Source organism: Neoarius graeffei, chromosome 16, assembly GCF_027579695.1.
Source record: "Neoarius graeffei isolate fNeoGra1 chromosome 16, fNeoGra1.pri, whole genome shotgun sequence".
In the NCBI taxonomy this organism is placed as follows: Eukaryota; Metazoa; Chordata; class Actinopteri; order Siluriformes; family Ariidae; genus Neoarius; species Neoarius graeffei.
The window spans coordinates 53,217,230-53,242,232 of NC_083584.1; the positions used below are offsets into that span (position 1 = coordinate 53,217,230).

The 25,003-nt window shown below is 42.8% G+C and overlaps 1 protein-coding gene across 1 annotated transcript in view; it reads left to right on the top strand.

Annotated features, from left to right (window-relative positions):
- The window catches only part of pde4a (phosphodiesterase 4A, cAMP-specific), a 172,443-nt gene that overhangs the window by 98,789 nt on the left and 48,651 nt on the right, over positions 1 to 25,003 (top strand). The window contains exons 5-13 of the mRNA XM_060943177.1: positions 220 to 269; positions 10,647 to 10,759; positions 18,459 to 18,552; positions 18,707 to 18,870; positions 18,965 to 19,063; positions 19,182 to 19,346; positions 19,468 to 19,567; positions 22,373 to 22,527; positions 22,627 to 22,749. Coding sequence (XP_060799160.1) covers positions 220 to 269; positions 10,647 to 10,759; positions 18,459 to 18,552; positions 18,707 to 18,870; positions 18,965 to 19,063; positions 19,182 to 19,346; positions 19,468 to 19,567; positions 22,373 to 22,527; positions 22,627 to 22,749 — 1,063 coding nt within the window. The remainder of the gene's footprint in view (positions 1 to 219; positions 270 to 10,646; positions 10,760 to 18,458; positions 18,553 to 18,706; positions 18,871 to 18,964; positions 19,064 to 19,181; positions 19,347 to 19,467; positions 19,568 to 22,372; positions 22,528 to 22,626; positions 22,750 to 25,003) is intronic.

Consider the following 25,003-nt stretch of genomic DNA (forward strand, 5'->3'; position numbering starts at 1 on the left):
CAGCTTGCCTTCGACCCTGTAAAACAGGATAAAAGCAGCTAGAGATAATGAGATGAGACACGTTCTCTGTCGGTGTATAGCCTGCGTTTACAACAAGCTTGTTGACATCCATCACGCCCCTGACGAAGCTGATATCATGATTCTGTGTCAGTGCATTTACCACCAGTAGAGGGCATCCTTTAGCCATGATGTTAACTGAAAGTCTCTTTTTGTCCACAGGAGGTCACCAGTTACAAGCCAATCTACAGTTCCACCAGCAACGCTGTCTGGTATGTTTACCGTAATAAATATTAGTCACTGGAGAGCATCTCTCTCTCTCTCTCTCCCACACACACACACTAGCACTCTTCCCACACACTGTCTCTCACATTTACTTGCACAACGCTTCCTGTTGTAGGCACTGCTGCCAGGACAAAATGAATTATATCACTGGACGCAGTGGAACCATATGGGCAGCAGGGGCTGGAGGCCTACCAGACTCTTTAATCAGACTAAAAACAGCTCTCAGTGGCTTGGCCTGATGATGAAAATAAATTACAAATTGTTTGGTGCCTGCTCTGTTCGCTGAGGCTGGAAGATAAATGTTACCATGTTCTTTCGATGGCAACCCCCCCCCCCCCCCCCCCCCCCCCGATGCCACTCATTGAGGTTACAGTGGAATTTAAGTATAGTGGAGAAGCCATACTTCTTTCATGAGTACTAACAACAGGGCTGTTCACCGTGTCCAGTGTGATTAAAACAAGTTTTGGATATGTCGTATCTATTTTCTGAAGAAAGGGATAAATCTTTTTTTCCTAACTGCAGCTGCCTGAGCCAGACTTTTTTTTTTGGCAAATATTCACTATACAACCACGAGTTGGTCTAGTGGTTAGTGTGTCTGCCTCGAGATCATGAGTTCTACTCACGGTCGGGTCATACCAAAGACCATTGTAAAAATGGTACCTACTGCTGTCTGGCAAGGCATGCTGCAATACAGATGTGAGTGGGGAGTCAAACTCTTGTGGTTACCAGAGGACTAGCCCCTAGCTGTATTGAGGTATTTCACCTGACGTCACAGGGTCACGTGATGCCCCGGTGTCTGCCATTTTGGACGGCAAGCTAGCTAATGTCAACAACAGTAGCTGGTATGTTACTGTAGCAATGTTTATGTTCAGTCATTTGGATGACTGTTAAAACCTTTCAGTCTCAAGTTTTTCCTTTACTGGATTTACTAGTTTACTGAGATAGCGCGTGCTAGCTCCCGGCCGGCAGGCTGGCTAGCGCGCGCTAGCTCCCGGCCGGCAGGCTGGCTAGCGCGCGCTAGCTCCCGGCCGGCAGGCTGGCTAGCGCGCGCTAGCTCCCGGCCGGCAGGCTGGCTAGCGCGCGCTAGCTCCCGGCCGGCAGGCTGGCTAGCGCGCGCTAGCTCCCGGCCGGCAGGCTGGCTAGCGCGCGCTAGCTCCCGGCCGGCAGGCTGGCTAGCGCGCGCTAGCTCCCGGCCGGCAGGCTGGCTCAGTAAACTAGTAAATCCAGTAAAGGAAAAACTTGAGACTGAAAGGTTTTAACAGTCATCCAAATGACTGAACGTAAACATTGCTACAGTAACATACCAGCTATGATGTTGTTGACATTAGCTAGTGCTAACAGCTAGTTGCTAATACACTGCTACAACTACACCGACCCTAATAATACAGTTCGTAGTCATTGCCTGGTAACAGCAAATTTATAACGGGCCATGTCTCAACAGACTAAGAAGTTATTTCAATGACATTTAATAACATTTTGTTTATCCTGAGGACCGAAAGTAAATGAAAATGTGAACAAACCTTAGCTGTAATAAGATGGCGACCACCGGCTCCAGGGACGACCCACTGATGTAGGCATGTTACCCAGCCTGACACAAAATATTTGTAGGCATCCAAACTCTTATACGCTTTTAGATCAATACCTGTGTATGGCGATGGGTTTTTAACGACATAGGTATACAGATCATGTGGGCCGAAGTCAGGTAAAGACGAGGGCTTCGTGTACTTCCGTACGTCAGTGAACAATCCTGGTGGAAGCAGGTAAACGTCGTTCTCTAAGCCTGCTAACCTCAATTTTTGCAAATACCTCTCCCGCTGCTCGCCCTGTAAATGCCCTACGTCGCTGGATAGTGAAGGTGTTTTCTGCATCTCGCTCCTTTTTCTTTTATGTTTTTCGTTTGTCGCCTTCCTCGCATTCAAACTGATTCGAGCCGTGACATCCAAAATGGCAGCATCACATGACTTGGTCACGTGAGTGAAATACCTCAATAGGTGAGAGGCTGAGGGCTATGGCCAATGATATTTCACTTAACCCTTCATTCACATTGTTATCTAACTACATACTGTACATTCATTCGCGGTCAAAAGTTTACATACATGGACAGGAATGTGAGGGTAATATCGGGTTTTCAGTGATTTTCTCTGAACTGTTCTTTTTCTGTGACAGAATGCTTGTACAACATAAATCTTTAATAGAAAAAAAGTTAAAATTACACATACAGAGTCAAAAAAATTACATACACCCACTTAGATTATTAATTCAGTGAAGCTGAATGCTCCAAAATGTCTTTTAACTTGCCAAGGCCAAAACCTCTTACAGTAACTTCCTGTTAGTGATGACTGACTACAACTGGAAGCTTCTCTGTGCACAACTTAAAAAATGTTTGGTTGACATTCATTGGATTGACCAACACACAGTACAATGGGAAAGTCCAAGGAGCTCAGTGCAGATCTGAGAAAGAGGATCATAGATTTACATACTAAGGAATGTCTCCTGGAGCCGTTTCTAAATGACTGCAGATTCCAGCTTCATCAGTTCAAACAACTGGACATAAGTACAAGTTATTGGGAGGTGTAGCCACTTTGCCAAACCATTTTACTGGAAGAACCAAACTGTCGCCTCATCTGAAAGGAAATTGGTTCAGATGGTCAGGAACAACTCAGGAACCACCAAGACACAGGTCTGCCATGAACTGGAAGTAGCTGGAACACCATCTATGATCAGGTGAGTTTTACATCACCATGGACTGAGAGGCTGCCATCCAAGAACGAAGCCCCGATCCAAAATCCATACCTTTAAGCTCAACTAAAGTTTGCAATTGAGCACATGGACAAAGAAAAAGCCTTCTGGAGAAAAGTTTTATGGTCAGATGAGATGTTTGGCCACAATGACCAGAGGTATAGAGGAACACTGTACCAACTGTTAAGCATGGTGGTGGTAGCATCATGCACTGGAGCTGTTTTGCTGCAAGTGGAACTGGTTCACTGCACAAAGTGGATGGAATAATGAAGAAGAAGGACTACCTCAGAATTCTTCAGCCAGGACTGGAGCAGGGGGTGGCTTCTGAGGCTCAAGTCCTGAATGTTTTCTCAAAAGCCCTGCATTCTTTTTAGTTTTTTAAAATAACTTTGTGTCATTTCCCCTCAGCCACAATCCACAGAAAGAAGTTCAGCTTCAGCAGCATCAGCACTGACCAGTGAACCACAGAAAGATGTTGTTTCAGGTTTGTGAGTCCACAGCTGTAACACTTAGGTTAATAGCAGTCAGTTACTGAGGTGACTAGCCTAATGGATTACTGCTGGCTACTTGGCTAACATTAGCCGCGGTTAGCTCGCTAGCTAACATTAGCTGATTTGACTGTGTTTGAGCATAGAGTTATATAGTAGATGCTGCATTGGGGCTTGGGAGATGGGTCTCTGCTGCTGCCATCTTACAGAGGTGTTCAGACTCCTTCAAATAGTAGAAAATGCCAGAATTTGTGCTGTGTTTGGATGTTCTAATGAAAGAAATCCAAAACAAAACAACAGAGAATGACATTCCTCAGGTGTGAAGTTATTTTAGCATGTTTTACTGTTATAAGCCTGATGAATTTGATATATAATAGGTTTTACTCATTTTAAATGAACATACTAAGTTAGGCTAGCTTAGAGTATGTCAGGTTAAAAAAACATGATGCACATTTTATTAATTATGTATTAGTTAGATGGTACAAATGATATTTATCAATCATCATCATCAATATTTTTAGATATTTATATGAGATTAGAACTAAATTTGTATTGTTCATTTGCCTTGTATAAACATAGAGCCCAAGTCCTTTCCCTGATACTTTTATTTTCAGTTGCACAAAACTGTAAGTTTGGTTTATCACTATGTGGAACTGTCACATTGCAGCTCTGCAGAGCCCTGCTGATCCATCCATCCATCTATTCTCGATACCACTTATCCATCAGGGTCACTGGGAAAGCTGGAGAAAATCCCAGCTGACTTCGGGATTCAGCCTGGGCAGGTCACCAATCTATCACAGGAATAACACTGAGACAAACAACCATCACATTCACACTCACATTCATACCTCTGGGGAATTTAGAGTAGACAGTTGACTTAATCCACATCTTTGGACTGTGGGAAGAAATTGGAGGACCTGGAGGAAACCCAGGTCCTCCACACAGAACACATGCAAACTCCACACAGAACATCCCCAGTCAGCCACGAGGCTCAAACCCAGAACTTTAACCCAGACAAAATGTGAATATTTCAAAATATGTAATTAAAAACAGAATTGTGAAGTCTGCCAGAAATGTACTTTAATTGTTTAACTTTAGTGCTTGTTGTAATTACTGCATATCTTTTTTATTAATTACACTTGAATTTATTTCCAAAATTATAAACAAAAAAATATTATGAAGAAAAAATATATAGTTAGAAATGAATTACGTAGAGTAATTTCAGCTGAAATATTATATTATAGAATATTATATTATATTAAACCTACTGTTACTGTCTACATAAGAATATGAAGAGCAGCATTTTTAATTTAACCAAGTATCCTGTATCATAAATACATGTATGGCATTTGTATTAAACTAAACCGCTCCTGGACCTGCAAGGTTTGGGCTAAGCCCCAAATGTTTACAATGTCTGTCTCCGCACCTTTCTTCAGCATAACTCAAACCATTAGAAACTTGGACTTAATTGAGAAACTTAATTGAGCATTTCAACAGGACAATGAACCCAAACACACATCAGAGCTGGTTGTGGAGGATAAAGAAGGATAATATTAAGTTTAAAACAAGTCCTGATCTCAACCCTATCAAAAATATGTGGACTGTGTTTAAAATTCAGGTCCGTTCCAGGAAACACACAAATTTACTTGAACTCTAATAATTCTGCCAACAAGAGAGGACAAATATCCAATCAGAATTCTGCCAGAAGTTTGTTGATGGTGAACAAAAGCATCTGGCCAAGGGGAAACCTGCTCAGGGACATTTAACAAGATATTCGGTGGCTGTATGTATAATTTTGACCATGTGTTGATTTCAGAAAACCCAAAATAAATGTAAACTTGTGCACAAAATTCTTGCTTTTTTTTTATTAAAAATGTATATTGTACAATCATTCTATTACAGAAAAAGAACAGTTCAAAGGAATCACTGAAAGTCTAAGATTGCTATGACATACATGTCTGTGTTTGTAAATTTCAGACCACATCTGTAACTAAGGCCCTGTCCACACGGCAACGGATTCAGGTGAATCTGATAAAATTGTTTATCGTTTCGGCCTGGCGTCCACACGGCACCGGCGTTTTGGGTGTCCCAAAACGATATTTTTTGAGAACGGGTTCCAGAGTGGAAAAATCTGGCAACGGCGCCGTTGCGAAGTCGTCTGGATGAGTAGAACGGATTTGTTTACGATGACGTCACAACCACATGACTAGAACAAGCAGCACTCTCGCTGTTTTGTATGAACCACTGCATTGCATTCACTTTTCTATACAGATTTTCTTTTAAATAAACAAGTAACTGAACCATTTCTTGAATTTCTTTTTTTATTGGATAAGACTGCTTTTCAAAATGTTCACACACAATAAGAAAATTAAGTTATATAAAACTATGCACGGGCGGCACGGTGGTGTAGTGGTTAGCGCTGTCGCCTCACAGCAAGAAGGTCCGGGTTCGAGCCCCGTGGCTGGCGAGGGCCTTTCTGTGCGGAGTTTGCATGTTCTCCCCGTGTCCGCGTGGGTTTCCTCCGGGTGCTCTGGTTTCCCCCACAGTCCAAAGACATACAGGTTAGGTTAACTGGTGACTCTAAATTGACCGTAGGTGTGAATGTGAGTGTGAATGGTTGTCTGTGTCTATGTGTCAGCCCTGTGATGACCTGGTGACTTGTCCAGGGTGTACCCCGCCTTTCGCCCGTAGTCAGCTGGGATAAGCTCCAGCTTGCCTGCGACCCTGTAGAACAGGATAAAGCGGCTACAGATAATGAGATGAGATGAAAACTATGCACACTAATAAAACTAATTTGTACACACAGAAGGCACGATTTCCTCGCGTAGTCGCAGCCATCTTCTTCTTGTTGTTGTGTGTTTGTTCCTGTGAGTACTTCACGCTGGGTAGAAGAAGGCGTTTATGCGCATGCGTCCTACTTCTTCTATTGTTCTGGTGTCTCCGATGGGACCGTCTTACAGCGCACGTAGAGGTGTGGCATGTGTATTGCATCGTTTTCAGCAAGCGTTGCGTTGCCATATGTACCTGATATTTTACTGATCCGTTGCCCATGTGGACGGGATATTTTTTTAAATAAAATCTCATTGCCATTGTCGTGTGGATGTAGCCTAAGTAGGATGTAGAGTGCCTTTTGAGTGCATTTAGTTACAGCCTCTTGTGAAAATAGGAATCATCTTACATTGCTCAAGTATTTACTTTTTAAACCTTTCCACATTTAGTGATGTTACAGTCTGGAGTCCAAATTAACTTAATTGGCATTTTTTCACTTTTGATTTACACAATATGTCTGGGCGGCATGGTGGTGTAGTGGTTATCACTGTCACTTCACAACAAGAATGTTCCAGGTTTGAACTTCACGACTGAAGGGGGCCTTTCTGTGTGGAGTTTGCATGTTCTCCCCGTGTCTGTGTGGGTTTCCTCTGGGTGCTCCAGTTCCCTCCACAGTTCAAAGACATGCACATTGGGTACAATATCCAGCCACTGGGGTTGCACAAGCCAGTGCATACTTAGTGCCAGCCCCAAGTCTGGATAGATTGGGAAGGGTTGCGTCAGGAAGGGCATTCGGTGTAAAACCTATGCCAAATCAATTATGCGGAACAGGTCCACTGTGGTGACCCCTAACAGGAGGAGCCGGAAGAAGAAGAACAAGATTTGCACAATATGTCTAACAAATGATAGTGCAAAATGTTTTTTTTTTTCTTGTGACACATGGTGAATTAGGGCAGCACGGTGGTATAGTGGTTAGCACTGTCGCCTCACAGCAAGAAGGTTCTGGGTTTGAGCCCAGTGGCCAATGGGAGCCTTTCTGTGTGGAGTTTGCATGTTCTCCCCATGTTTGCGTGGGTTTCCTTTGGGTGCTCCAGTTTCCCCTACAGTCTAAAGACATGCAGGTTAGGCTAATTGGTGACTCTAAATTGACCGTAGGTGTGAATGTGAGTGTGAATGGTTGTTTGTGTTTATGTGTCAGCCCTGTGATGACCTAGTGACTTGTCCAGGATGTATCCCACCTCTCGCCTATAGTCAGCTGGGATAGGCTCCAGCTTGCCCGTGACCCTGTACAGGATAAGTGGCTACAGATAATGGATGGATGAATGGCTGAATGGATGAACATGATGAATTACCACCATAAGAACAACAGCTGGCTACAGTTAGAATGCAAGTCTTTTGGGATATGGCTCAATCTGCTTTGCACAACTGGATATTTTTGCCCATTCTTCTTTGCAAAATTGCTGTCAGATTGGATGGAGACTGTTGGTGAACAGCATTCACCAACAGTCTGTTGGTGAACAGTTAGCCTCAACTGGATTGAGGTCTGGGCTTTGAGTGGGCTATGCTAACACATTCAGGTTCATAGTTTTGAAGCACTCCAGAGTAGCTTTGGTAGTGTGCTTAGGGTCATTGCTAGAAGGTGAACATCTGGACCATCCTTAAATCTCTTGCAGAATGGAACAGGTTTTTGTTTAGGATTGGCCTCTATTTGGCTTCATCCATTTTGCCCTCAACTTTCCCAGTCCATGCTGATTTCTTGACAAGTCATTCAACAACATGATGCTACTATCACCATGCTTCACTGTCAGAATGCTGTTCTCAGGATAATGAGCAGTGTTAGGTTTCCACCAAATATAGCATTTTGTGCCAAGGACAAATTGAAAAAGTTCACTGTTGCTGTCAGCAGGCCAGAGAACCTTTTTCTAAATGTTTGCTGAATCTCCAATATTCCTTTTGGCAAACTCCATTTCCATACATTTCATACTTTTTTCTTCTTCAAGCTTTATTACAGTATAGTCTGTTATCTATGCAATTTTTCTTGCTGGATTTTTCTTCAGAAGATGTCATAGCAAGAAAAACACGAGCAATAATCTAGGGTAGGAGTGAAAATCTATTTGTAAGAGTACTTTTTTTTAAGGAATCATGGCTATAAACATTAAGTGCCAAATAGCCTGGGACTAGAATGATCTTGTAATGTAAACATGGCCTTAGTGTAGCATGTATCTGTCCAGGAATTGTCTGTCCTTCATCACAATAAATATTTAACCCTTTGATGCAAAACATATGCACACCCCTTCTAATGCACAACATGGGTCAAAAATGACCTGCATTCATTTTCCAGGTTATTTCATGCTGACTGAGTTTTTCTTTGCTCTATCTTTTGAAATCAATTTATTTTATGATTGAATATTCCAAGTATTCTTTAAATATCTTGTTTTTAATTACCACAAATCATTAATTTAATTTTTTTCTTTCCTACTTGATGAACAAAAATACTTTTTATATTACTACACATGGGTCATCCAAGTGTGATTTAAAATTAAATGTCTTAATACTATAATAATAATTTGTTTCAAGTAATTACTTTAGCAGTGAATGGGGCCAGTTATTTATTTATTAACTATGTAGTTAGCTAAGCCAACTACAATAAAATTAGCTAACTAAAGTAGAATATGTCAACAGCTAGGCAGCTAATAGTAATTACTTGTAACTTTCTGACAAGTAATCTACTCACTCTCAAGGTAACCTAAACATCATCAATTTTTTTCTAAGGTAATGTTAGAACAATTGAAAAACATTACTTCCATGTATTAGATGGGCAAAGGGCGCTGTGCTGAGCTGTGAAATGTCTGACACAAGCACAATTCACAGTTCCCACCAAACGCTGGAGTGAATGTATGCGGGTCGGTTCTGACCCATGTGTGTAAACTTGATATAGAATTACAAAAGCTGTGCTTGTTCATAACTTCTCATCTCATCTCATTATCTGTAGCCGCTTTATCCTGTTCTACAGGGTCGCAGGCAAGCTGGAGTCTATCCCAGCTGACTACGGGCGAAAGGCGGGGTACACCCTGGACAAGTCGCCAGGTCATCACAGGGCAGACACATAGACACAGACAACCATTCACACTCACATTCACACCTACGCTCAATTTAGAGTCACCAGTTAACCTAACCTGCATGTCTTTGGACTGTGGGGGAAACCGGAGCACCCGGAGGAAACCCACGCGGACACGGGGAGAACATGCAAACTCCGCACAGAAAGGCCGTCGCCGGCCATGGGGCTCGAACCCGGACCTTCTTGCTGTGAGGCGACAGCGCTAACCACTACACCACCGTGCCGCCCCATATTTGGAAAAGTAAATAACAAAATGAATTTATTTCAAAAGTATATCATAGAAACACTCAGCCATACATGAAATAACCTGGAAAATGAATGCAGGTCGTTTCTGACCCATGTTGTGCATTAGAAGGGTAGTGATACAAAAAGGGTTTTTATTCAAAAAGTAAGAAAGGAAAAAATAAAATAAGGATGTATGATGATCAAAAACAAGTTAATTGAGGAATACCTTGAATACTGAATCATGGAATTAATTTATTGCAAAGATATAGAAGATAAAAACTCAGCCGGGTCACTTTTGACCCATGTTTTGCATCAAAGGGTTAAAAATATTGGATTAGAATATAGATTATTTTACTATAAAATGACAGGTTTGCACCATTTCACACTGGGTGAAATGCAGATGATGAAAATATGTGTGTGTGTGTGTGTGTGTGTGGGCTGATAGTGAGCTGGAACTGTGTGAAAAACAACAGGTTGGATAACATTTTGTCCTCTGTTTACACCGGGATCATGTTATATCGATTCTGATTATTTTTGCTTCAGACCCACAAGCTGTAATATCAGATCGTCACTAGGCCACAAGTAGGTTATGAAAATATTATAAGCCTTGATCAGTTCTCATATTTCAGAGAGATGTGATAACTTTAGACTCAATGGAATTGTAAGGGTACTGAACTGCTGTCCTTTTTTATGTACACAAAGGAGGTAGTATTATTTTAGCCACTTCGATAAAGTTTCTTTCATCATTTTAAAGACAGATTTTCTACACACTTGTAGTTTTAACCATTCCTTGGCACTGAATACTATATGTACACATCACAGTTACAAAATCTATTAAGCTTTCTTTGCTGTGTGATTTATTGATCAGTATTGTGTCGGTATTGTAGAAAATATCCTGGGAAGATGCCGAATATTTGGCCTGATCCAGACCCTACAGGGGGTTGAGCACAGTGATATGACGTTCTTCTAATGCATGAGTAAAAATTTGCTAACGTTGTAACTATTCTTGTGTTTCTGTAATACAGAAGAGACATACCAACAGCTGGCTCGGGAGACCCTGGAGGAGCTGGACTGGTGTTTGGACCAGCTGGAGACCATCCAGACACATCGCTCCGTCAGTGACATGGCCTCCAACAAGGTGTGCTTTCACCTTTTCTGCAGCATTACCACTAGGGATTACTACGCTTCCTACAACCCCTTCAGCTGTGTGCCACATTAACACAGTTTCAGCTCTTGTCTGGTACTGTTTGTCTATATGCATCTAATCCTTCCTGGCCAGGGTTACATGTTTACGTTGAAGTAATAGCGCTTGTAGACCCATGATGCTCTGTAATATGGCTGGTGAGATTCCTGTTCATTCGATCCAATTCTTTTACAACACAAAAGATCAGATGTTTGAAACATAACTTAAGGAACTGAATGTTGTCTTGGTGAGGTTTTCTTTACCACAGGTTGTTCCATTTCAATCTGAGCCATTGGTTTTTGTATGTGTAGGTGCTCGTTTGAACTGATTAAAATATTGTATAGTTTCCAACTAATTACATTCTCTCTCTCTCTCTCTCTCTCTCTCTCTCTCTCTATCTCTCTGAATGCCTGTCAGCCTTGTCTTCTGGCTTTAAGAAGAGGGCGGGGAGAGAAAAGGGAACGAATGAAAGAAAAGGAAAGAAAGGGAGGCTTGAGTGAGAGAGAGAGAGAGAGAGAGAGAGAGAGAGAGCAGGAAAGGAGGGATGGGAACAGGGTGCTTTCAGGTCCTGATGCTGTCTATGCTTTAACCTTGGTTGCTACGGAACTGAAGCAGGGTCTGCCCCTCCGCCTTTATTATTGGCTCTCTGCAGCAGCCACAAAACATGTACTTTCAATATTAGCCAATGACATATCATTACCTCTCTTTGCTACCTTTCTCTCTTAAAGAAATACTATCATTTTCTTGTTCTCATTATTATCCTAAACCGACTGGGTTGCAGTATGCGGTACTGTTCTTCATTTTCATCCTTGCAATTGGACAGTGTGTACATCGCTGAAAGATGGAGATATACACGCAAAGCCATTCATAGAGAAATCAGCATAAACCTCAGAGTCCTTCACACACACACACACACACACACACACACACACACACACACACACACACACACACACACACACACATGCCCTCTGCTGCACATGCGCAATCAAGAGTGCACACTCGCACACTCACCCCACACAAACACACACACATGCATGCTCCCATCAGAAGAGGCTGATTAGCTTGCAAGAGCTATCTACAGCATCCAGGGAGACGGAGCTCAAGACACAGAAACAGGCAGCGGTGGATTGGTTAGCCAGGCGCATCTGTGTGAGGATTCAAGCAGTTGGTACTCTCAAGGGAGGCAACAGCGCTGGACAGACAGGAGCTGCAGCTTAAGCTCTTTGCTGGAACAGGATCAGTGCACACCGTGGCAACGTGGGGCCCAGCTTGGAGCTCCACTGTGGGGGAGGGGCAACAGACCCAAGGACAGCAAGCGAAAGACAAGCTGTTTTTCCAGACCCCTGCTTGAATAGGATTGCTAAAGGCCCTGGCTCTATTTCTGTTCCCTTGTTTCTTCCGTTTCCTCCATTGCTTGTCTGTTTTCTGTGTACGTTTTGGATCAGGTGTTCCTGTTAGTAGCCGGCTGGTTGTGTTGTTTTATTCTATCCTATCCTGTCATCACATTCGCTCTTTCCATCTCATCCATCCCACTCACCTTTCAGTCTCTCCACACCTCCATCCTCACACATTTCTCCCTTTCACTACACTGTCTCTATCCTGCTCTCCACTGTCTTCTCCTCCCCGTGCCCTTCAGACGGTCTGCCTTTTCCGGAATTCTCCATCTTGGACCACTCCTCTCCTCTCCCCCCTCCCCACGCGGCTGGATTTGGGTCAGCTCTGCTCCTTTGCTGGGATGCAATGTAGCCCTCTTGGACTGCGGATCCAGGCGGCTCCTGGAGAGCCGTTTACAACTCACCGTGCACCTGACACCTGCATGTAAAGCGCTAGGGAGCAAAAAACATAGAGGAAGAACCCTTGGGTGCCTGGACTCTTGCCAAACCACACTCTGGAGTGGCCTGGCGGGGCCGGCTGTGGCCTCAGCAAGCACACCCTGACTGCGCCCGCATGCCGCTGGGGTACAAGTGCTGCACCGGCCCCGCTGCACTACTGTGCCTCCTGCCTGTGCCAGCGGCCTGTGCCGCCAGTCTCACTCAGCATGGGGGTGGTGGAGGCCATCGAGCCAGCCACCTCACCTGGACCTTCATCTGGCCCTGCAGCTTACCGGCTGCCCCACTCCTCCAGCTACAGCAACCTGCAGGGGAGAGGAGGGGCAGAGCTGGAGCTGGGGGCAGTTGGAGGGCTGGAGGGAGGAGGGCAGGCCACTGAGCGGAGGAGCCCCTTGATGGACCTGTTCTGTGAAACCTGCTCCAAACCCTGGCTCATTGGCTGGTGGGATCAGGTAGGAACAGGAAGTAGAGGGCTGCCAGGCCAAATGGGAAGGAATGTTTGTCCTGAGTGATTGTGAAAGTGGCCATTAAGAGGGTTCAAGACCAAGGGTGAAGACAGTTAGGTATTCTGGCAAAAATATTTTGAAAAATCTGGTGAGACGTTAGCTGGGGAAGCTAAGAGGATAAAGAGAAGTTTTTAAAAATGAGAATATTTACAGTACTGTGCAAGACTTAGGCACTACAAAATCTTTTATAAATGCTGTGTTTACTGTTTGTCTTCCACATTAGTGTGTCAGTAGGAAAAAGTAACTTCTAGATGACCAAAGTTTCATTTTCATAACTGAATAAAGAAGCAACCAACCAAATAGGTGTTACAGAAAATAATAAAAGAAAGTTAACTTGTTGTTAAAGAAAGAAGAATATTCAGAAATAGACCATGTTTCAGATAGAAATATCTTTGATTCACATGATACAGTCAACAGTCAAAAACTGCAGAAATGTGGCAAGCTGTTTAAGATGCCTGGAACAACCTACCGGCTAATTTCTTAAGAAACTAATAACCTAATCAAGTGCATGATGGTGAAATAAAAAGAACTGATGAAATTTTAAAGCCAAAGGTAAGCAGTCACACCAAAAATTGATCTGATAATTTTTCCCTGTTTCCTGTTAGTTTCTTTAGTCATTAATTTGATATACAAACATATTTCATTTCATTAATTTGATTTGAACACATCTTTGCTCCACAGATTTAAGGAGCTTGTGCAGTATATTGTATGTTCTACAAAACAGTATTCTCTATTGATCTTCAAATCAATCCTGAGCTGTGACCCTGACCACCGATACCAGGAGCATGTCTGGGGCATATGGAAGAATGGCATTTTCAAGAGCACTTCTTTTTTTTTTTGGCATATTTGCTCTGTTGTTTTGAGGTTGTCTCATTCTCTCCTTCACACATGTTCCTCCTATCCCTCCCGCCATCTCTTACAACCTATGAGTGCTCAGTCTACACCAGTAAATATCTACTTCTCTACTTCTCCCAGTTGGATGTTTATAGTTTGATCTCACTTGAACATTTCATTAGTTATCCTTCAGCTTTGTTTTTAAGAAGTGCAAGTTTATCTTGTGAGAGACTTCATTTGGTCATCACATCAGGTGGTCTGTTCTATTAAGTTTGAATTCAAAACTTGCCCAACACACACCTTGTGTCCGAAATCACTCCCTACTCACTATATAGTGAGGTTGCCATTTTGTAGTGCTGTCTGAATGTATAGTGAGGATTATTACACCCTATATAGCGCACTCAAAGTATCCCACAATGCATTATGAAAAGTAGTGTACAACCAATGGTCACTAACCAAGCAATATATTCCATCATGCATTGCGGTCACACTCATCTCATCATCTCTAGCCGCTTTATCCTTCTACAGGGTCGCAGGCAAGCTGGAGCCTATCCCAGCTGACTACGGGCGAAAGGCGGGGTACACCCTGGACAAGTCGCCAGGTCATCACAGGGCTGACACATAGACACAGACAATCATTCACACCTACGGTCAATTTAGAGTCACCAGTTAACCTAACCTACATGTCTTTGGACTGTGGGGGAAACCGGAGCACCCGGAGAAAACCCACGCGGACACGGGGAGAACATGCAAACTCCACACAGAAAGGCCCTCGCCGGCCATGGGGCTCGAACCCGGACCTTCTTGCTATGAGGCGACAGCGCTAGCCACTACACCACCGTGCCGCCCGCGGTCACACTGAAAGAAATCAAATCAAAAGCCTCAAATTTGATTTAATAAAAGTCAGCAGCAAAGAAGAAAGTATTCAGCCTTGATTTAAAAGAACTGAAGACACAAAGTACGTTGTATTTATTAATGTGGGAAATACGCTCAGTATAATATGGATTTATCACAAAAATACATGCATGTATTTGTTATTTTGAAAACCCACCAGCCAACTGATCTGGCACGTTTTAATTGTGTGACAGTAATCTCATCTCATTATCTCTAGCCGCTTTATCCTTCTACAGGGTCGCAGGCAAGCTGGAGCCTATCCTAGCTGACTACGGGCGAAAGGCGGGGTACACCCTGGACAAGTCGCCAGGTCATCACAGGGCTGACACATAGACACAGACAACCATTCACACTCACATTCACACCTACGGTCAATTTAGAGTCACCAGTTAACCTAACCTGCATGTCTTTGGACTGTGGGGGAAACCGGAGCACCCGGAGGAAACCCACGCGGACACGGGGAGAACATGCAAACTCCGCACAGAAAGGCCCTTGCCGGCCATGGGGCTCGAACCCGGACCTTCTTGCTGTGAGGCGACAGCGCTAACCACTACACCACCGTGCCGCCCTTGTGACAGTAATGACATAAATAATGGTGCGACAGAATAGTGTCCAAAAGCATTTTTTCATTTTATCAATGAGCTCACTATATAGTCCTCTATATAGTAATTCCCTATATAGTGAGTAGGGAGTAGTGAACGAGTGAGTGATTTTGGACACAGGGACAGACTTTGACTTCAGACCTGAGATGTGCATGAAATCCGTCATGACCTGAACTGAAAGTTGTTTCTTTTTCTTTTTTTCGGTATTGTGTAATGGTAATAAGCTTATTTAATGGCAGTGACTAGGCCCTCTTGAAGAAACAGACTAAAAACAACTGTAGCAGAATATGAGTGCTGTAGCTTGACTTGGCATTGTGCAAACACCTTTGGGACATTATATATAATTTAGTGAAGGGCTTCTTAATGACTGGGGAGCCATAGGACCACACTGATTAGATTCCTGATAATATTAGTCCTGATCTTTTATCTTTCTATTGATTACATTTATATAATAAACAGTAAAGACCTGTCCTTGATAAATGGTAAATAAGGGCCTTTTGGTCAACTGTAAAGTTTCCAGTCACCTCGATATTGTTCCTGGGTTGTCCATCCCTACTGGTAATGAACAGCATTCAGTCTGATCTTTACATTTGGTTTCTGTCGCTCCACATGTTTCTGAACCAGTTTGTTATGTCTAGTCATGTAACAGACGACAGTCTGATTTGGAGGGGCATCATGATCCATGGATGGAAGATCGGTTCTTGGCAGAGGGAAAAGAAGACAGCAGAGAGAGAAAGAGAGAGAGAGAGAGAGAGAGAGAGAGAGTGTAAAGGCAGGAGACATGGCAGCTTTGTGCAGGGATGCAGCAGTGGAGAGACAAAGGGACAAAATAACACATGATGTGGAGAAAGGTTTGAGGTAGAAAGTGAAAGAACAGAGGACAGTGTGAGTGGCTATAAAGAGCGATGACCTTGGAGGAGGTCAAAGACAGACACCTGCCTACTCTCTCTGACTGTCACCAAACCAGTTGACTCGCTCCTGTAATGCCGCAGGAGGGAGTGTGGGGAGACTGTTGCTAAGGAAACCTGCTGGTTGCCATGGAGATTGTAATGTGTGAAGGACCAGTCAGTGGGACCGCGCTGGGGCCTCATCCGAATCCCACAGCGAGTCTGTCGGGTCTACTTATGTCTTTTACGATGTGTTTACATAATTTTATCTAACCCTAGCCATAATTTAGGATTGTATAATCACATTCCTCTGCATCTTTGCATTTGGCTTGCAAGATATCACAAATATCTGCTTCTGCCATTGCTTCATATCAGTGATTTGTGCCAGGACTGCTTGATTGGCCTGCATTTAATTCAAGTTTCACTCAGTATAGATGTTTTTGACTTGACAGTACAATATCAGGAGATGAGATTGGGTTTAACTGAGCATCTGTCAAAAACTACCAGACATATGTGTATTGCATAAGTAACACACACAGAATAGTACATGATGAGTTGTTTTCAGACTCATTTTATTGATATCTTTCTTGCCTGATTATTTTAATTGGCTTTAACAAAATATAAAGTTAAAAAATGTTTATTTATGAAAGAAAAGCCCTCCTGAATAATCCAGCTTCCAGTCTGCTAAAACACATGTTGACGTGGTCAAGCTTTGCCAGCTGGTAAGTTATTTCACAATTTCCTTAATCCTAGATAAAACTATAGAAATTTATCCCACTGTTATGTTCTTTAAAACAAAGTGTCCGCGATGTAGCATTCGTCGTGGAAATTCAGACACTGAATTCTATCTACCAGCATAAACTGGCAAAGATGATTTACCAGCTCGGTCAGCTTGGCCTGTGTTTCGGCAACTGGTACCTGGTCAGATTATGGTAGATTCTTGCAGGACAGATCGCTATTTAGTTTGTACTGTCCAATGTTTGCCCATGAATAATTAGGTTGTGGAGTAGCTATAATCGGATTTGCTTACTTATTGGCAATGTTTTTATATTGACTGGAATGTTTAGTTGGTGTTCTTTGAGTTTGTTTCATGGCTGTTTTTGGTACATGTTATATTTTTGGGTTGTTCATCCATTCATTCATCCATCTGTTTGTCTGAGATGTTTTGTTTGCAAGATATCTCAAGAATGAAGGGTTTGGAGGATTTATATAGAAATATCATTATAACCGGGCGGCACGGTGGTGTAGTGGTTAGCACAGTCATCTCACAGCAAGAAGGTTCTGGGTTTGACCCCAGTGACCAACGAGGGCCTTTCTGTGTAGAGTTTGCATGTTCTCCCTGTGTCTGTGTGGGTTTCCTCCGGGTGCTCCGGTTTCCCCCACAGTCCAAAGACATGCAGGTTAGGCTAATTGGTGGCTCTAAATTGACTGTAGGTGTGAATGTGAGTGTGAATGGTTGTTTGTCTCTATGTGTCAGTCCTGCGATGATTTGGCGACTTGTCCAGGGTGTACCCCGCCTCTCGCCCGTAGTCAGCTGGGATAGGCTCCAGCTTGCCTGCGACCCTTCACAGGATAAATGGTTATGGATAATGGATGGATGGACATTATTATAACCAGCAGATGAAGTGATTAGATTCTCAAATTGATCCAAACAGTGTCAAAGTCACAGCAAGGTCAAATGTCTGAAATAGTTTTTTCTTCAATCTCTTCCTTACTGTTTGAAGGATATTTTTAGGGTATTTGTGGCATACAACTTAGGAACAAAAAGGACTAGACTTAGGTGTCGAGTTCTATTTGTTGTCAAAGAAATTTAATGAATACCTCCAAATATCTGTTGCAGCTTGGACCAGAAATCTCATTATGTGCTGCATTCACCGACATTCTCTTACTCTTATATCATCCTGTATTGATTACTGCTGGTAATGAAAGCATGCTTACTCACTAATTATAGTTAGTCTGAACACCACTGGTAGACAGTCATTTGTAATTTTAATAAATTTTAGTACAGTAATATATACCAAGAAACGTTATAAATACTGTAATATCATCCAACCATCATCAGAGACATCAATCCTGCTCCTTCTTTCTCTGTCCTTCAGTTTAAGAGGATGTTAAACAGGGAGCTGTCTCATCTGTCTGAGATGAGCCGTTCAGGGAACCAGGTGTCTGAGTATATCTCTACTACCTTCCTAGGTGAGTGAACTCACACGTTCTGTTCTGCACTGAGCCCATTTCTGCTGCTATTTTTAACTCCATGGAGCTCCAGCTTTATAGCAGCCAAAATGTTGCCCTCCAGTTCTTATATCTTTCTTGATTTAAATTTCTGAGGTCTGTGTATGTTCCTCAGACAAGCAAAACGAAGTGGAGATCCCATCCCCGACACTGCGGGAGCGTGAGAAGCCCATGTGCCATATCAGTGGTGTGAAAAAACTGACACACAGCTCCAGCTTGACCAGTAAGGCCCTGCCACGATTTGGGATCAAGACCGAGCATGAGGATGCACTGGCTAGGGTATCGATCGCCTTCCTTAACACAGAAAAATATCTTTAAGCAAGATGAACCCGATGGTCTTGTGATAAATGTAAATATTTGTATGCGTCTTTAGGAGCTGGACGACTTGAATAAGTGGGGCCTTAATATTTTCCAAGTGGCGGAGTTTTCCAATAACAGACCTCTCAGTTGCATCATGTTTGCCATCTTCCAGGTACTGATACATTTTTGGTTTCTGTTCTGCTCACTAGAATGTTACTTTATTCATTAAAATGTGATTAATATTGCTAATAGTGTACCACAGTACATGTTGTTTGTCGGTCTCTTCGAAGGAGCGTGATTTGTTGAAGACATTTCGTATCCCTGTGGATACATTTATTACCTATGTGATGACGCTAGAAGATCATTATCACGCCAATGTGGCCTACCACAACAGCTTGCATGCAGCTGACGTCACACAGTCAACACATGTGCTGTTATCTACGCCAGCACTGGACGTAAGTACCGTTTTTCTTGCATCTGGGTTGCATCTCATAGAAACTATACAGATTCACCAGATTTGTTGCTGGCACGAGTCATGTTGCATTGTGAGTAGATTGTATTACGTCTCTTCACCAGGCTGTCTTCACTGATCTGGAAATTCTGGCTGCATTGTTTGCTGCTGCCATCCATGATGTGGACCATCCTGGAGTTTCCAATCAATTTCTCATTAATACCAGTAAGTCCTTACAGTAAACTATTATGAATTATGAATATCAACATAATCAGTATGAATGAAATCGTGACTTAGTTTGACTATGAATAAGAATGTAATTAAATGGTTTAAAGTGACCCTCGAGGTTTCACTGAAAAAGACTAGCATATATAGTCTACAGAGGATAGTCCACTGTATGTTTGGGGAGGATTTTTATATTTGCCTGTATATTTAAGGAAACATCCTGTGGTCAGAAATTGAAGGATAAAGGCAAATATGATTGAAACAAATTGTGCATGCCAAAACGACCTATAATCTGTACTACACACAGACAATTGCATTGATTAGTAAAGTGTACATCATGTCTAAAACAACAAGCACTGTTGTTCCTAAAAAACTCACACCAGGACTACACCCACCAACCAAAACTAAGATATTTATATGCAACTGGGGTGCAGTTCATCCCAAACGTGTTCAGTGGGGTTGAGTTCAGTCAGGATTCTGTAGGACACTCAAGTTCTTCACTCCAACCATAACACATCATGTCTTCATGGGGCATCATCATGCTGGAACAGGCTTGGGCCTCTTAGTTCCAGTGAAGAGAATCCGTAATGTTACAGCATACAGAGACATTCTATATAATTGTGTGGCAAGAAACGCACAAGGAGACCTTGGTAATTGTTCCAATTACAGAGGGCTCACTCTACTCTCTGTGCCAGGTAAAATGAAGAAGAAGAAACCTTTATTTGTCACACGCACACTTCAAGCACAGTGAAATTCATCCTCTGCATTTAACCCATCTGAAGCAGTGAACACACGCACACACACCCAGAGCAGTGGGCAGCCACACCAGAGTGCCCGGGGAGCAGTCAGGGGTCAGATACCTTGCTGAAGGGCACCTCAGCCCAAGGCCACCGCACATCAACCTAACTGCATGTCTTTGGGAGAAACCGGAGCACCCGGAGGAAACCCACACAGACACGGGGAGAACATGCAAAAAGGCCCTCGCCGGGTTCAAACCCAGAACCTTCTTGCTGTGAGGCAACCGTGCTAACCACTACGCCACCGTGCCACCCAAAGTTATAGTATCCTGACCAGGAATCGAACCCTGGCTGCAGCAGTGAGAGCACCAAATCCTAACCACTAGACCACGAGGGACTATAGTGTTCAACAGAATCATCTTGGACAGAATAAAAGATATAGTGGACCCCCAGCTAAGAGACCAACAAGTTGGATTCAGAAAGAACCGATCATGTGTGGACCACATTACCACTCTTCGCATTATAAGAGAGCAATCATTAGAATGGAATTCTGCACTATATATTGATTTTGTTGACTATGAAAAGGCATTTGACATTGTGCATAGGGAGACCCTGTGGAAACTCATGAGACATTACAGAATTCCCACCAAACTGGTAAATCTAATTAAGGGTAGCTATGCGGAAACGAATTGCAGAGTGATGCATGAAGGACAACTCACTAAAAAGTCTGAAATCAAGACCGGGTCCAGACAAGGATGCCTACTTTCTCCTTTTCTATTTCTACTAGTCATCGACTGGATAATGAAAACAACTACTGAAGGAAGAAAAAATGGAATACAATGGACATTATGGACACAACTAGATGACCTTGATTTTGCAGATGACCTGGCACTACTATCTCACAGTTATTATCAGATGCAAGATAAGACAACAACATTGGCAACCACCTCTTCATGAGTAGGACTTAACATCCATAAGGGAAAGACAAAGATCATGAGGATAAATACAACTCACGATGAACCAGTCAAACTAGATGGGAATAGACTCGAGGAAGTGGAATCCTTTACTTATTTGGGGAGTAACATCGACCAACAGGGTGGTACAGATGCAGATGTCAAAGCAAGAATAAGGAAGGCGAGGATTGCATTTTTAAAGCTCAAAAACATCTTGAGCGCTAGTGTATTACAACAACAAACAAAAATAAGGCTATTTAATTTGAATGTAAAATCAGTATTGCTTTATGGTTCCGAGACTTGGAGAATGACAAAGAACATAATCAGTAAAGTACAGACCTTCATCAACAACTGCCTAAAAAAGATCCTGAAGATACATTGGCCAGAAAGGCTCAGTAACAACAATCTTTGGTTGAAAACACAGCAAATACCAGTGTAAGAAGAAATTGGAAGAAGAAGATAGCGATGAATTGGGCACACGTTACGAAAATCAGCGACAAACATCACCAGACAAGCTTTGACTTGGAACCCTCAAGGGAAGAGGAGAAGAGGTCGGCCAAAGAACACCTGGCGAAGAGATCTCCAGACAGACATCAGGAGGCTGGGGTACACCTGGACTCAGATAGAAGGAAAAGCACAGGACCGGGTTCTCTGGAGATCCCTTGTCAACGGCCTATACCCCAAGAGGGGTGTCAGGGTATAGAAGAAAAAACAAGTATGGGTGTGATGGTCAGGTGTCCACATGTACCTGATAAATTAATGAAGGCATATCCTAGATGTACCTAATAAAGTGTCAGCTGAGGATATGCATGCATGTGTTTATTTGCCTGTTTCTAATTATTATTGGTTTTATTGTTTGCATTTCTGGATCAATTTGTATATGACCAATATATGACCTCAATTTTCCTGTATACATAAATATGGTCTGTAATTATGTCTCCTTTACCAGCTACACTGTTTCAACTTTTCAAACTTTTAAATATTTCATCACACAAACAGCAATCAACACAAGTATTATCATTAAAACAGATTCATAATTACGTGTATGGATTTTTAATTATTTGCTGGAAAAGCAGCCCCACACCTGCGTGACATATCTGTTTCTGTCTTTAAAGACTCAGAGCTGGCTCTGATGTATAACGATGAGTCAGTTCTAGAAAACCATCATCTCGCTGTGGGTTTCAAGCTCCTGCATGAAGATAACTGTGACATCTTCCAGAACCTGAGCAAGCGGCAACGCCAGAGCCTGCGCAAGCTGGTTATTGACATGGTGAGGCACTGCTGATGTGGTGTGTTTCAACAGAATTAAGATGATCCTTTAGCTTTTCTTCTGACCCATAGTGCCGTTTTTTTTTGGTTGTCTTTGAAGGTACTGGCAACAGACATGTCCAAGCATATGAGTTTGTTGGCGGATCTAAAGACCATGGTAGAGACTAAGAAGGTGACCAGCTCAGGAGTGCTGCTGCTTGATCATTACACTGACCGCATACAGGTAACACAAGCATCTCTGTAGAGACGATGCTTTAAACATGACTAAAACCAACAGCAGGACATTTCTTATACCTGGAGTGTACTTTCTCTTTATTTAGTCTTTGCTAATTCCGACTCATTAGGTAGTTCTCTCCTATCCTATCTACAACCAGGCAGAGTGAGAGCCAGCCACTGTGTCTTAGGCCCTGTCCACACGGCCACGGATTCAGGTGAATCTGATAAAATTGTTTATCATTTCGGCCTGGCGTCCACACGTCACCAGCGTTTTGGGTGCCCCAAAATGAAATCTTTTGAGAACGGGTTCCAGAGTGGAAAAATCTGGCAACGGTGCCGTTGCGAAGTCATCTGGATGAGTAGAACGGATTTGTTTACGATGACGTCACAACCACATGACTGTCAGTGCTTCATGCCGGGTAGAAGTGTAACGAACTCGATGCGAGTTGTCAACAAATCCTATAACTTGGTTCATGAAACGCGCTTACAAAATATTTTCACTGTGAATATTTATTGTGTAATGGTGCAAAGTGTGAGAGAGAGAGAGAGAGAGAGAGAGAGAGAATAGCCCTTAGGGCAGAGTCTTTAGTCCAAACACTGCGGAAGCAGTACCAAACCGCGCACCGCCCGTGCGCTTTCCAAAAACAAAAACAATCCCGCCAGCAAAAATAGGGGAAAAAAAAGGAGCGATCTCACCTCTTCAGATGTTGGTTCAAGTCCGACAATACATTCCTCAAGAAAGGCGTAGAAGAACAAAGTAATCCATCAACGTGTAGCATTCAATTTATTCCGGACCATTAAAGAATTCTGGAGGATCTCAGAATGTTGGCGTACCGGCTTCCATCTACTCCCATTCATTCCTCTTTCCGCGTCTTTCGTTTTACGCTACTGATTAATAATCAAAACTTTATGTGGCTAATGCTACAGAAGAAGGGGTTTATGCGCATGCGTCTACTTCTTCTATTGTTCTGGTGTCTCCGATGGGACCGTCTTACAGCGCACGTAGAGGTGTGGCATGTGTATTGCATCATTTTCAGCAAGCGTTGCGTTGCCATATGTACCTGATATTTTACTGATCCGTTGCCCATGTGGACGCGATATTTAAAAAGAAAATCTCGTTGCCGTTGTCGTGTGGATGTAGCCTTATTCAACTGCTGCTCATGCAACATAATAGGCCAGAGTGATCAGGCGATAGGCGTGGTACAATCTGGACAGATCCCCAGGCTATTCTGGAGCTAATGCAGAGAAACAGACAGCCATTCACACTCACATTCACACCTATGTGTAATTTTGAGTCACCGTTTGACCCAATGCACATATCGTTGGACTGTGAGAGGAAACTGGAGCACCCGGAGGTCATTAGCATAGTAGTGGTATGAAAATGCATGTGAGGAGATTATTTAATGTTTTACCTCATGAATTTTATTGGTTTTTAAAATAAACACTGATTTCAATACTGATTCTTGCAACACATTTCAAAAAAAAGTTGGGACAGTAAAACATTTACCATTTTATAATGTTTCCATTCCTTCTAACAACACTTAAAAGATGTTTAGGGACTGAAGACACCAAGTGATGAAGCGTTTCAGGTGTTATTTTTGTCCCATTCTAACTGCAAACAGGTTTTAATGTGTGTAACAGTACGGGGTCGTCACTGTCAGATTTTTCATTTCAAAATTCTCCGCACATTCTCTATTGAGGACAGAGGGGACACACCCTCTTCTTCCACAGCCACGCCTTTGTAATGTGTGCAGAATGTGGTTTTGCATGGTCTGGTTGAAATCTCCCTGGAAAAGATGTCGTCTTGAAGGCAGCGCATGTTGCTCCAAAACCTAAGTGTACTTTTCTGTATTAATGCTCCATCACAGAAGTGTAAGTTACCTTTGCCGAGGGCACTGACACAACCCCATACCATGACACACAGTGGCTTTTGGACTTGTTGCTGGTATCAGTCCGGATGGTCCTTTTCATCTTTGTTCTGGAGCACATGGTGTCCGTTTCTTACAAAAAAGACCTGGAATACTGATTTGACTGACCACAATACATTTTCCACTGTGTAATGGTCCATCCCAGATGCCTCAGATGAGCCATGGAGCTCTATATAAAATCTGGAGAGCGCATAGGTTCGTCAGAGTGAAGCCATCTGGCCGCCATCTTACCACTCACATTGCGCGTATTTGGCTTGTGTGTTAAACCATCGTATCTGATCAGACTTCTCATCTCATCTCATTATCTGTAGCCGCTTTATCCTTCTACAGGGT